A 14,688-nucleotide genomic window follows, 5' to 3' on the forward strand; every position below is an offset into this window, starting at 1 on the left:
GGAACCCCCCTAAAAAAAAAAAAAAAAAAAAAAAAGCCCTCAGAAAAAAGCCCTACGGTAGTGATGGAATACAGTAACAAAATCTATTGTGGAGAGAGCAGCAGAACCTACTCCCTGATCAGCAATGAAATGTCTGAGCAAATAACCAAAATCAAACACAGCTCTCCTACTCTGAGCTTCTAAAACATAAAAAACCTCAATGAAAAATCCAAAGCTTTACTGCTAAAAAGACACAGCCTGGGCTTCAATCTGGCAACATGTAAAAAAATTTGCATTATATGTCATATTTACACACACATTTAGGAATACATATATACTTAGCAAATTCTCTTGAGGAAGTCTGTTGGAAGTGATGGATAGCAAATGTTCCTGGTTATGTAACTCCTTAGTAAGGAATATGTACACATTTCAATCATATTTAAATACTTTATTACATATCTGCAGACAATCTCTGCTTACTATTACAAAAGAGTGGAAGAAAAGAAATAGGTCCCAATCAAACTGTAAGCACCACTAGGCAGGCCCACTTTTGAAAAAATTCAAACTACACAGCAGGGTGAAAAAGCTTCAGTGCCCAGAAAAACAGCCATTATGCCAAGTTAACCAAGGTAAATAATGACAAATGCAACCTGAGCCTGCTCTGACGGTGAGGGTCTGCACAAGCCCATTCCATTCATCCAGTCCCATCACCTCACAGGTGAGGTAAAGGTGCAACTGTGAGTTACTGACAGGAACACAAGTGAGCACAGGAGTCCATCGAGCTACAATAATTCAGCCTCCTGCCCAGTCTTTAAGCCTTCAGACTGAGCTATCAAAGGTCAAGATAGCAAAAGATTTCCACTGAGCTGATGTTTTAGATACACAACACCAAGTGGTTGGGTTTTCAGCTGAAAATCATCTTATGTGAACAATGAACAAGTGAAGAGCTTTACAGGTGCTTAAACTCCACTGATTTCATCACAACTGGTTCTATGCTTCAGTGCTTCAAGACCTTGAATCATACGTTCAAAAAGGGCTCAGGAATGAGGTGGCCTAAGAAAACATCAGCTTCCACACAGGTCAAGGTTTAAGAGTTGTCATAATTCAATACAATCCCTTAGCTAAAGGCAAATCTACCCCAACTTAAACAGTACCAGAATAATTACAGTGCACAAATGTTTTATTCCAAGTATAGTGTCTTTGGTTTTCATGGCACTCTAAGTTTCTAAATAGTGTCCTAAGGCAGAGACAGCTGTCATTAAATTTTTGCACCAGAGTTCCTTTCTCCAGGGAATCCTGCGGAAAAAGCCTGGCACCAAAGTGTGTATCCCCTTGAAACCAAACATGAATGAAGCTTCTAAGTCTCATACAAACTTTTGACAATATCCTCCAGTAAAAGAAAAGTTAAAACCAGAACTAACAACGCTGTAAAACTCAGTTCTTGAGCAGAAAAGCTTCTGAACAAGTTAGTGAAGAATTCCTAGTCAGAAAAAAACCCAACAATCATCCAACTCTCAGTTTGTTACAAGACAAAGCAATGCTAAAGTTCAAAATGCCTAAATGTTCTTCAGGCTGATGAAGAAAAGAAATGTAATTAGAGTTTAGTTTTTTACACTAATCAAGAGTGCAAATCACATACTCAACACTGCAAGTCCATTCCCCCACCAGGTTAGATCTACCCTTACAGCTAACAGCAACAGCATATTGCAGTGCTAGGCAGAATAGCTGGATTTGGGATTGCCAGCTCTTTAATTTCACCACAGATCCCATGATACTTGTTATTTTTCTTTAAATCCCAGTTTCTTAAGTCATACGATTATCTGGGTAACAGTTTTTATTGGAGAAAATGTATAGCACCCTCTACATGGAGAAAAATGTTTAAAGGCTTAAAAAACAGAAGGCAAATAAAAGTGTAAAACACATTATTTTTACAAGTAGGTTTATGAGCAGCACAACTGGTGAAGCCTGGTTTTCTATGGCTTTGTGTCATTGTGGTTGATTGTCTGATGTTTAACAAGGTGCAAACCCAGATTAAGTTCTTCCCATGGCTGTGAATTTCTGACAACTTTTCCCCCATACAGATCTCATAGAGTCTCAAAAGGAGTTTGAGTCCTTTATACAGTTTTCCCCATCACTGATATTTCCACCAGGATCCATCCCCCCATTGACAAGGGTTAAAATGGGGAGATATTTTCTTTATGCAACTCAAGTTTCTGAAATACTGATAAAACAAGTTTTTAAAAGCAAAGAAATTAGCAATTATTAAGTCAGTATAAAGTAATAACAAAAGTTATTATTATATTATTATTGAAGCCAGTGTAAATATAAAAACCCCTGAAGTTTACAATATCTGTGAACAAACATTTAGTATTTCCAATGATGGAAGCAAAACTCTCATGTCGCAAAGCACTTTCTTTTTACCATTAATGTTTTCCACACATATGTTGTATTTTTCAGCCTAACTGGCTCTATGAAAAAGCATCAGCTGCAATTTACAATGCAGTACAGCCTTTGTACAAAGCAAATGAGCACTTAAAAGAAGGTGTATGTATCAGCACCTGGTCCAAAAATGTTAACTCTGTATCACGCTGCTTGCTGCTGGGCAGATTTCTCTGGTAAAAAATCATGCTTACACATCACTTTTGAATAGGCACAGAAGAATGAGCAGGACTATTCCTACATTAAAAGACAAAATAGGTCACATTATGGTAAGACCCTGGTGATTGTCCTTCATCCCCTGGAGTGGATTTTCAAGAAGCCTGTAGTGAGTCCTCTCCCTTATCAAGGTTACTTGAACTTGAGCAGCAGAAACAGAAAGTATCAGGGAGAGTAGGTTAGGAAGAGAGAAATACAGACAGACACACAAACTGTCTGATCACTAGATCTCCCTAGGGAGGCTGATTAAAGAAACCAATTAAATCCTTAAATAAAAGATACCAATTACAGCAGTTTAAGGGCAAACAGACCACTCCTTTGGAAAAAATGGGCTGTTCCTTCTCAGCTATACAACAAATCAGCAACGACTGTTAGGAAAATTCTAACCAAAAGCTTTGCAGGCTCTCTCATGTCACAAGGCAGCTGAACACACAGCATTTGCTGCTGGAGTTTAACCATTTCAAAATAAACATGTTAAATGAAGTAAAAATGCAAACCCTTACTTTATACTGAACTAAAGAAAAGGGTTAAAGTTTTAAATATTGTAATGTCCATTCACCATTCAATTCCCTACTAAATTAAGGAAAAAAGTCTGTATTGGTAATATACATACACACACAAACCCCTGTATTTTACTTCTGATTTGAAGTATCTATTAGATTTGATGAAAACAGAAATTTCTTACTGTGATTCTCTTCATATCTAGCTGTCGGAGCTGCATCATATGATGGAGAACAGTGTGTTTGTACCATGTCTCCTGAGCTATTGGATTGCCATCAAGGGTGATATCTGACAAGGATGAGGAATCAGCAAGGCACAGAATATCCTCAAAACTGTAACCAAAAGAGTTTAAAGTTTTAATGTCATGGAGTAGGAATAATTTTGAGGTGGAAGATTTTATTTCTTAAGGACAGAACATAAATATTTAACTGTACTGAAACGCTTCCACCTATCAATACTGCATATGACAAATACAAGTATTCTGAAACACCAACAGCTGCTGCTGGTAAACTTTTTATTCCCTTCACATACAGGTAAAAAGAGATGCAGAATAAGGAGAACTATAGGAGTATTTAAATCAAACCCCCTGCTAAAATATGATACATATAAACTCATATTCAGAAATATAATAGGTGTATTTGCCATCAAAGGCAGCATAAACAACCTGGAAAGTACAAGGAGAGAAAGCCAATCACAAATATCACAGAATAATTCTAGGTGTTTGAATCATCATTAATATTGGAAGTAAAACAACTACAAAAGCATCATAATCTTCAAATCAGATTAGTCCATTAGTCTGAGTTCAGTCTACAAACTCTAACCAGATGGCTTCTTAGAACACATCAGATTTGGTTACCTGCCAAAAAACAACAGACCTGTGTAAAAGGCACTTAGAGATGTATAACCTCTGTAGTGCTCCTCTCATTGAAAATGAAATGTGAAAAGAAAGCAGCTCAGATATTTTGTATTTTTAAACAACAGACAACTATTTGACTGGATTTTAATTTAAAAAGCTGAACATTTATGGTAATGAATAAGACTCCATAACAGGTTTACAATGTATGTATGACACTGCACCATCCTTATTGTCCTCTGGCCTTCCAAAGTCAAGTCTGCCTTAAGTCAAGTCAGACCTTAAGTATGCCCTGAGCTTAGTGATCAGAAAACATATGCAGTACAGATGTTCATTTCAAAGGCTGTCACTGAATAAAGTTGCAATAGCTATTCCGGTGCCAGTGGTGCAGCATGCAAGGAGCTGCTGCACTGTACACTCAAAGGGCACAGCAGAAAAGTGACAGTAAAGAGGAAGATATTACTGTCTTTGTGCTTGGTGCCAGAAAACAACCTAAAAACCAATAGAAAATGAACTGTGGGTAAATTGTGACAGACAGTGAAAGTTCTTAGGATATCTGAAGAATTGGCTGCTTCATACATGTATTTAAAGCTAGATTATTATTTTCAGCTTCTTTTCATGATGCTGTTTCCTTTCCAGAGAACAGCTTATGGAAGTGCATTTTTGGAAGATCAGTCTGACATATTACATAAAATATGTCCTAAAGATAATCTTCCCAAATGACACAGAAGATAGTAAGGGAAACTCAAACATGTTAGACCAAAAAACCCCACAGTCTGAATTTCCATTGAGCTAGAACATATTTTGCTTGAAAAATATTAAAATCTTTGGTCTTCAAAATTATTTTAAAGTATATTTAATAGCATAAAATATTTTTATTCTGAGCACTTTCTACTAAACATTTAACCAAACAGTACTTCTTTCATTACATATGATCTACAGATTTTTAATAAAAACAATTTCTTCAGGAAATTACAGAAGAGTTGAAAGCTTGCTAGTGTGTTTTCAAGACCTTCCACTTACAGATACTGCTGTGCTTTGAAATTCTCACTGCTTCAGCATGCCAGAACATTCACTCTGAACCCAAAAACAGATGTGCCTGCTTTATCCTGCTTTTAGCTGCCCTATTAGCAAATCAGTTTTAGAAAGAAACAGTAGTGCAAGAAACTGTTTTCACAACTTTGTATACACATACAAAAAACCTGAGCTTTAGAAATTCCATGTAGAAAAGTTCATTTACTGTGCTTCTCACACTGGTATCCTAATCCTAAACTAATTAAAGCTTGAATGTGCTACATTCCCAAACAGATTGCACAGTTTACAACCAAGCTTCTGTTGGCTTCCCAGCACGCAGACTGCTGGGACAGAGCCTCATGGTGACCACCCAACAGGAATCAGAGGCCACGTCTCAAGGCTCTCTGTCCCCAGCCCCTGTTCACCACAAAGGAGCCTTTAACCTGCTCAGGAAATACAAAGCAGCTCTGGATGGTGCTGTGTCAGACTGCCTGAGTCAATCTTCTCAAATGGAATGTCTGATTCTCTTTCCAAAAGACCTTCTCCTGCAAGACACAACCACCTCTCATTCGTGTCCTTCTTCTTACATAAATTATCTTTGCTAAAATTGTAATTTCAGCAACACAGAAATAAGTCACAAAGTTGAGCTAAATTATCAGAAATTCTTTTCTAGAAATCTTTTTAGAACAGATCAGTTTTCCATCTTGTGTGCATGCTCCAAGTCCTGCACCCAGTTCTCCCCTCTGCCAAAGGGACACAAACCCACTTCTCCTTCTCATATCAGAACGCAGCAATCACTTAACAGCAGAGCACTCTGGAGCTCAACCTGCACCAGGTGATACAAGTTCACAGGACAGGGGAATATTTCTCTTCTGTTTTAACCTGTTTGTTTAGGGAGACAGTTGCTCCTTCTCTACACATTTGCATCAATTTTTAAAAGCATGTTGCACAAAGGGGAAAAGCTCTGGATTACAGAAGGAAGGCAATGTAGTTACTATAGTCTGAAAGAACACCTGAGAGGGAACTCTATGTTCAAAAATACTCCAAGAAGAAAACTTGTGTTTTTCCATGTTTCTAACTACTAATCTACCTATGAAAAAAGACATAACTGCCATCAACCTTTCATTCCCCTTTACCTGCTTTTGTTCAAGCATTTAACAATGCATTTATAAATTTTCATCTTGCTGAGTAAAAAGGTACTTTCTTTAGTATTTAGGTTTTTATTAGGTTTTATTTAGGTTTTTATTAGGCTAAGAACATAGCTTCTCTCAGGTTTCCAATTCAGCAATCAAATGAAGAACAAAAATTACATGAGCTTGTATCCAACTCATTCCATATGCCTAGACTAAATGAAAAAGCCAACATCATGCTGACCCGGACAGCAGTGTAACACTGAAAATATGTATTTTGTTTCCAAGATTAAAAAATGCTTTCAAGTGTTCAAACATGAGCAATAACTTTCTTTCTGATTCTCTGTGGCAAATCTTTCTTGCAAATCTTACTGAAATCTCTTCCCTGTGCCACATGACAAATTAAAAATGGGATTTCTCCCATTTCTTTATAACCAGTTCTATATATAGATATTGCCTTCAGCCACCAGGTATAAATGCCTTCAGTGTGTAACTGCTAAGATTGTTTGGGCTGAAGCCAAAACCAGGACTTCCTTTGTTTCCTGTCAGCATCAAGTTCAGTTTTAGCTTACATTATCTTGCTAATATATCCTTTTTTACTAAAAGTTCTGCAAAGAAGCAGGAACATTCTGAGCCCTTCTCTGAAGTATGAGGTAAAAAGAACATAGTGATTAAACCCATGGTATATCTTCATGCCTAAAATAGTGACCATTTTTAATGGCATCCCTGCGTCTTCTACTGACATATTAATTCAATATGTCAGCATGTGTCAAGTATTTTCACTGACACAAAAATAGAAAAAGAAAATCTTTCCATGAAAGCATTGCCTCAAAAATGTTATTTTAAAAAATGAACATTAATAAAATACTGCAATGAAATGCTAACAAATATATTCAAGTTCTGTCAATTTTGTTATTTGTTTTCATTTGCAGGGGTTTTTTTTGAATGCACCTACAGATAAATTAATTAAGAGTATTTGTGCACCAATTTGCTTGTCAAACAAAATTCAGTTGTACAGACAGATGTTTTTGGGAAAAATCCTTTTTCAAATCACCCTGTGGCCCAGCGCATGTGGGGTAAGGGACTCAAAAGCATACAAAACCATTTAAAAGGGTGTAGGAATGGTCAGATAGAGCACAGCAGTTCACTGATGTTATGGCTGCAAAGAACTTCCTCAGTCAGTTCAAAGAATATCAAGCCAAGCATCAGATCACAGATGGTCAAGAATATACTTGTAATATTTAATAACTCCCCTGGTAGAAAACATATCTACTATATAACTCTAAATAACAAATTATTTAGAAGGTTTTAGCCCTCAGAACTACTATATGTAGTAAAATGTGTTATTTAAAAAACTCCAAGCTGAATGAGATTAAAAGAAATTTTTCATTTGTGTGTTTTGAAATAATGACTGATAGAGAGTTAGCTATCCATCCACTTATCTACCTACATGCATATACAAAATTTATAGAAGAGCAATATCTTTTGTTTAACATTAAGGTTTTTTTATACTACTCCAAATGCAAACTCAAACTAAATTATATATTTCTGTATATATTCCAGATAAGTATTTGTAGCTTACAAGAAACCTAAGACTAGATCCACCAATAGACCAACAAAAGCCCCCAAGGAAAAATGACAAAAATTTTTATATAGTGCCAAGAAGCAAGCTACTGCTCACAAACTTTGAGAAATCTATCAAAACCTCACAGAAAATTCCAAACATTTTTCCTTCTTTGAGCACTGTAAAAATTACATGAATTTGCATAAAACAATGTAAGAAAGCAGTCAGAAAGGTACACAAAAGACATCGAGTCCATAAAAAGACAGGGCAATTTCCCTGACTGCAGTGATGCTCCCTGACAGCGAGGGAGCCAAGCTGCTGCAGTCTCCTCCTTGCTCCTGCCAACCTGAGACTTTTTTTAGAAAGCCAGAAACAAAGGCAAGCCTCAATTCTGGAAATGATTCAAAAGCAGCAAAATGCTAACCCCCTCTCTTCACTATGCCAATTTAAAATGTAAAATAAAAAGACTAGCAATTTAACTAAGGGAAGAGCATAAGAAAGACTCCTGCAGTTCATCTCTGGATTGTTTTCAAGTGTTTAACAGCCATGAGTATTTAAGATGTACTGCATTTGTACTTTAAGAATCTAAGAAACACAGACAAGTAGGTTGGAGCTGTCTGCAAGACACATAATGCAGGTCAATTTAAAATGTTTGAGTAGCTACTACAATAAAAACTCCTGCTAAGTACATTTTACAGAGAAAGCAGATACCACAAGAATAGCATGGCATTTCCAGTAATTAGAACATGAAGTATCTTCCCCTACCCCACATTTAATTATTTGATTCTAAACAAAGAAAGCTGCTGGTGATCAAGGGATTAAAAAAAGGACATACCAAACTGAAGATAATGTAGGCACTTAGGGTTTTTCTCAAGTACTGGCACGAGTATAAAGGCAGACTTCAAAAATGCATTAATATGAAAAGGCACAGAAGACAAACATTTCTATTTATAACAAAATGCTCTTAGTTACTTGAAGCTATAGAAGCCCAGCTTTGTGAGTTGAGTTATTTTGCTTCTGCCATCTGGTCTGAAAGGGAATCATGAATATACCTTTCAGACTTCATTAATACATGGACAAGTAAAATACAAGCATGAAATAATTTACCCATAGCAAGCAGAATCTGACTCAGCAATTTGCACAACTCCAGAAATACAGTGATGGAATGTTAAATATTATTTGTACCTTGCATCATGCTGCTTTAACAGACAACTAGGTTAACAGCAAAACAACGTATTTACAAATCCACTTTTAATTTTAACCACTATAAACAGTATGATAATAAATTAAAAATATGTTTCTTAGTAGAATACTCATACTATAGCAACATTTAAATGCAAAGGCTTTCAAGAATTTTTATACTTAAAGAAGAATATACACAATGGCTTGCTTGTTTTTATCTGATATGTTAGGGAAGGAAAAAAAGGATCTGTACTCACAGTGTTTGAATTCAAATTTTCAAGAAATACAGCTCCAGTAGGATACTTCAAATTACTGATAGGAAGCAAACTATTCCCCTTACCTAGATATATTGTTGAAGCTGAGGAAGAGACGCTGGAGACAGGGCAAAGTATCCACATCTTTCTAGAAAGAAAAGATAGGCATAAATTCAGCAGATGAAAATGGCCTTTGAGCCTCTTTACTTGGCCTGATGAAATGCTCTCATTTCTAAATGCTGTAACCTTGCTGCAACATTGATTTCTGTTGAACGTGCAGCTCCATCTCTCCCCAATGCAGACTGCAAGGGAGTGTTTCAGTGCAGATCCCACTCTGCAGAACACGCTGCATCACTTGCAAAGCAAATCATGTTAAAGAAAAGGAGGATACTGCTGCTGCTTTCTGAACAGGCTTTTGGGAAATAAGCCAAGGTGCTCTCTCAGCATTTAAGCTGCAGGATAAACATGCCTTAAAAAAAAAAAAAAAAAAAAGAAGCTTGCTGAAATAAGGTTTTTGAAGTGCAATACAGCAGTGCACTTAGCACTGCCAAACAGCAGTGACTCTCCAGTCAGAGAATGATCTGAAGGACTCTGTCACCTTTACAACCTTCACAATTAACATTTAGAAGAAGGTATGAGTTTACAGAATAAGAAACTCTAAATTTAATATTGCCATTAAATGCCTTCGCAGAAAGCCCTTAAAGAGCAAATAGCTCAAATATTAGTAAAATGAAACATATTAAGATCAAACTTCATTTATGAAATATACATCCATATCAGACAGACAGCACAGTCTGCAGGGACTCAAGCCATTCACACCTAACCCCTAAGTCTGCATCTCCTCACCCTAACAACGATCACAGTCCAACTTGAAACCAGAGGACACAAACCTGGGAAAGGGAAAGGAGCATCAGAGCTCAAAACATTGATTTTAGCCTACAACTCTTCCTCCCTTCATCAGATTTCTGATGTGACTACATAGTCCAGAACAGTTCATTCCAAAGAGGTAAACAAAGGCAGCTCTAGCAAACCTTGTAGCTCCTATTAATGACACACTGAATTTAAGCTAACAAAGCTGCTGAGAGTCACCACTGGATATGATGAGCAAGGCTTATGGGATCAAGTCTGCAGGTGAAAAACTCCTGGCTCAGAGCTGTCCTGAGTCCTCCCACATCAGACCATGCAAAATTTGAGTTCACAGCAGGTGCATTTGGGTATCTCCTCTGCCCCTAAGGCAACTTGGTGTTCATGATGATACAGGTGGATACACACATAAGGACAGGCACTATAGGGTTGTGCACAGTAATGCTCAAGCAGCAATGATTTTAACTAATCACTGGGGAACATGAAGTAATTACCCTGCAAGACAAATCTCCTAGCATGATGTTTTGCTGTCCTGTAAAACATGTTGCAAGTCTCATAAGTGTGGCAGAAAATACTAGATGGGATTGTTAAAAAAAACAAACAAACAAACAAAACAAAACAAAAAAAAAACCACCAAAAACTTCCAGCTACTTCAATTTTAATACAAAGTCTTATAGTGAGATGGACAGAGGGCAGGAGTTCTTTCTTGACGAAATGGTGAACACCTTGACCAGTCCTCCTTCCAGTCTAAGATCAAGCTGCAGATGACAAAACCCAAAATGCTAAATTTTTAATACCTTAAAGCAAACAAGCAGGTCAGTCTTTCAAAGACAAATATAGATAAACTTCCTAACAGAGGCCCCAAGTCACAACTGGATGGAAAATAAGTAGATATTTCATAACTCATGCTATGCATACATCTGTGCTTTTGATGCCATAAAAGACTCTTTGTCACCATTTATTCTGTTTGTTATTCTCCTGACAAGTCAGATTCTCTGAATACACTTCAATTCTGCAAGATGCTCCTGCTATAAACCAAGCCCCAAAGCTGCCTCTGCAAATCCTACAGCTTTGAATCAACTACAGTTCGTTCTTACAAAAATAACTACTTATGATTCAAGGATTTTCAGTCTGTAGTGAAAAGCTCAAAAACAGTCCCTAAACTGGTAGTCCAAGGCCAGTGGATTGTAAAGGGCAATTGCAGCTTTAATTTCTCAAATCAGCTACAACCCAGTCGGATAACTGTAATCATTCAATACAGTAAACCGCAATGGGCAGAGAGTTCAGTATGGAACCTTATTTTTGTTATACAAACGAGATCATCATTTTTCCTACACAAGAATAATACACTTAGGGCAGGTCAAAGGGAGATATGTGAAAAATAAGGAAGGTTCACCAAAAAAATGCAAAGTTATTTAAATCAGATTAATTTTTAAAATTATTTTAGATCAGCAATTTATTTTTAAAATTAAGTTTAGATTCTTTCATTTGAAGGAATAATCAAATTTAAAAAGCTTGATTCATAATGAGCATTGCCACAGTAACTGAGTAACTAAAGCACAGTAACCACATTCTTTTCATGAGCTTAGGAGTGAATATTTTGCAGCTAAGTGCTACAGCATAACAGCATCATGATTAAAATATCTCCTCCACCTGCATAGTCAACAACATGAACTTAAACTTCATCTTAAAAAAATATAACCCCTCCCCCACTCAGCTACTCGAGTGCTCCAGAAATAAACTATCTGGGGTATTCTTTCCATAGAATGATACATTTCTTTCCATATTTCTGCATTTTTAGGAATTTCCTATTGCAGCAGAATCTGAATTTCCATACAAAAGGAATGTAGCTTTCATTTTAAAAAAACCAAACAAATATAAGAAACACATGCACATTATTGTACACACAGAAAAAGACAACACCTATCATTAACATAAGAAAAAAATTTTATTTTAGGAGCCATATTTACTTAGAGTTTTAGACAGTATAATATGACCAAAACTTAAGCACAGAGTTAGTGCCATACTTGCTAAAATTAAAATTCAATGAAAAATAAAACAATCCACACTCACAAACTGTATTTCATTAGAAATTAATCAGAGTAAAACCCCAAAAAGATACCAACAAGAACAGTTTAAAAAACCCCACAGCTCAACAAGTAAAAGAAATATTTCCCTGAAGAGAACATCATCTTCTGAAATAGAAGACTTCCTGTCTCTGCCAGGAAACACTAAAATATTGAGATACAGCACAGAATCCAAGTCTGTAAGTCACTAATTTAAATTTTCTGCTGACTCTCCACTTATGACAGCATAAAGCAAGCAGAAAGTACAAGTTCCACCTGAGAGGACTGAAAAGGCAGAAGCTACAAGCAAAGAGAATTCTAGGTAACACCACTGACACAGGGGAAGGTACAGTGACAGAGTCAGCAATGAGCAGAAATTTCTCATTTTTGAGATGTAAAAACAATTCCTATTTGGCAAATAGCAGAAACTGAAGAAAAGAAAGGCTCAGCAGCAACAGGGAACCAGGAACTAAAAAAATTATGCAGGCCAGAGAAAGGTAGCTATCTAAGTAATCTGATTTATTTTAAAAAGATCTTGTTTGAATAATCCACTTGCCATACCTGAACTACAACTCAAATTGCAAAGTGAAAATCTTAATTTTTAGAATATGACAACTTAAAATGCTGGGTTAAAGCTTCCATTAGAAACTCTGCTCATAAAATCAATACCTTTTTTCTCTGTATTTGCCCCAGCAACACTCTTAAGATGAAATTTAACATGGTCTTATGGCTTAGCTAACCCAGAGAAATTGAGAGGATTTGTTTCTAGAACATGAACTTGTATGGAAGGAGTATCTAAATTTGCATGTTAGAACCACAAAATCTCTTCCCCCCTCCCCAAGGAACATCATGAGCTTTCAAGATTTGAAACACTACAAGTCATCATAGAATCACACCATATTTTGGGTTGGAAAGGACCTTTAAAGGTCCTCTAAGTCCAGTTTCCCTGATCATATTTAAAGACAATAACACAAAAATGAATGTGTTTGTTTCACCTTTATGTTGTACAATTAAGTATTGCAGCAGAACAATACAAGCAACACAATATGAGGAAACATGAGATGTCAAAAATCTGAAACAATGATATGGTCTAAAGAAGTTACAGTTAACATTCATTTTGTCAAAAACAAAGAAAAGGAAATGAAAAAGAAAAAAGAGAAGGACAAGAGTTTTGCTCCTTACTATAGCAGAGACTTGATTATGACGGAGGTTGAGCTCTGTGAGTGAGTCCAGTCCATTCAGGTTTTCTACAACAGTTAGGAGGTTTCTGGCAAGGTTTAACACCCTCAGTTCACTCAAATGACCAATGTTTTCTATTTTAGCAATCTGTCAGAGAGAAGATAAACATGCACACTGTGTTTTATATGGATGTAATGTCACACACATTTTCTAAAAGCATACATGAACTATCAGCTTCATACAATAGCATGCCTGTGTTTCTCTAAACTATGATACCCAGAGATCCAGACAAGTATTTACCCACATTTTTTTTGCTATCCTGCAGTAAAATTCAGTCAACATTTCCTTCTATCCCATCGGAAATCAGATTATTACAGCTGTGCTGCTCTGTAGCAGCAACCTTGAAGACAGAAAATGAAGACAACACTGATGGTATTGTGGTATGACAAAATGTGGGAATTTTGTGCATGGTTGAGCCTTAATTTGTCTGCAAAGACACTCACTTAGCTTCTTGGGATTAGAAAAGGCAGGGACCTAACAAAGACTGATTTACAGTAAACAGGCAGCTGGCAGATGCTTGTTTCTATACTTTTATAACCTATTTTAAAGACTCGGGTGATAATGACAAATCAAAAAAGAAAAAAGAAGAGGAATAATAGCTACTGATCCTCAATTTTAGTTTTTATTTCTAGAAATACCATTGTATTTTACAGAAGCATTGGTTATTGCCCTGATGATTCAGTATGGGTTTATTTCCTGCTGTTAATGTTTCCACACAAGGCACTCTATCCAGCTAGTCATTTCTCATGGCAGTGTGGGATCTGTCCTGAAGCAGCTATGCAGAATTTATGCCTGACTTGCACCCAGGGAGCAGGACAGCCACTGCATGAGGGACAGCAGGGTACTGTCAGTGAAACCCATGCTGGGTGGCAGAAAGAAGCCAGCAGGTTTTCCTGAGGAAAATACTTTAGCAGCCCCAAGATTTTGGCAGTGCAAAGAGCTACCAACACATATCATCAGTTAGAATTAGCATCTCTGTACCACTGTAAGCCCCTTTTAGCACCCAGTACCCAGGCACACCATCCCTCCTCCAAGAGGCCAACAGTGCCAAGGTGCAGAGCAGTACAGAGTGCCTGCTGTCACTGACATGGAACTTCCTGCTGTTTACCCCAGTGCAAGTGTGGCCATGCCATTTTGCAGAAAGTGTCTAGCACCTTCTGGAACAGAAGAGGTAAGGTAGCCATAATTTAACAGTTTGAGAACGTCCCATTTTGTTGGTAATTTCCATATATCCATACATATATGTGTACATGTAGGTCTGTGATTGGAATATGCTGCTATAAGAAATATTTCAACAATTTCTCAATTAAAAAGCACACAAAAGTAGATAGCAAGGCCAAAATTAAATAACATCTTAAATCTTTGATTCAAGGTGCTTAAACTTGTG

At 36.8% G+C, this 14,688-nt stretch overlaps 1 protein-coding gene across 1 annotated transcript in view; it reads right to left on the minus strand.

The window, feature by feature from the left end:
* LRRC49 (leucine rich repeat containing 49) overlaps positions 1–14,688 on the minus strand; it is a 41,083-nt gene that overhangs the window by 17,934 nt on the left and 8,461 nt on the right. The window contains exons 7-9 of the mRNA XM_041469230.1: positions 13,245–13,388; positions 9,219–9,280; positions 3,320–3,467 (exon numbers count right to left, since the gene is read on the minus strand). Of these exons, the coding sequence (XP_041325164.1) occupies positions 3,320–3,467; positions 9,219–9,280; positions 13,245–13,388 (354 nt within the window). The remainder of the gene's footprint in view (positions 1–3,319; positions 3,468–9,218; positions 9,281–13,244; positions 13,389–14,688) is intronic.

The sequence above is a fragment of the Pyrgilauda ruficollis genome, unplaced genomic scaffold (assembly GCF_017590135.1).
Source record: "Pyrgilauda ruficollis isolate IOZ18807 unplaced genomic scaffold, ASM1759013v1 scaffold23, whole genome shotgun sequence".
NCBI classification, from domain to species: Eukaryota; Metazoa; Chordata; class Aves; order Passeriformes; family Passeridae; genus Pyrgilauda; species Pyrgilauda ruficollis.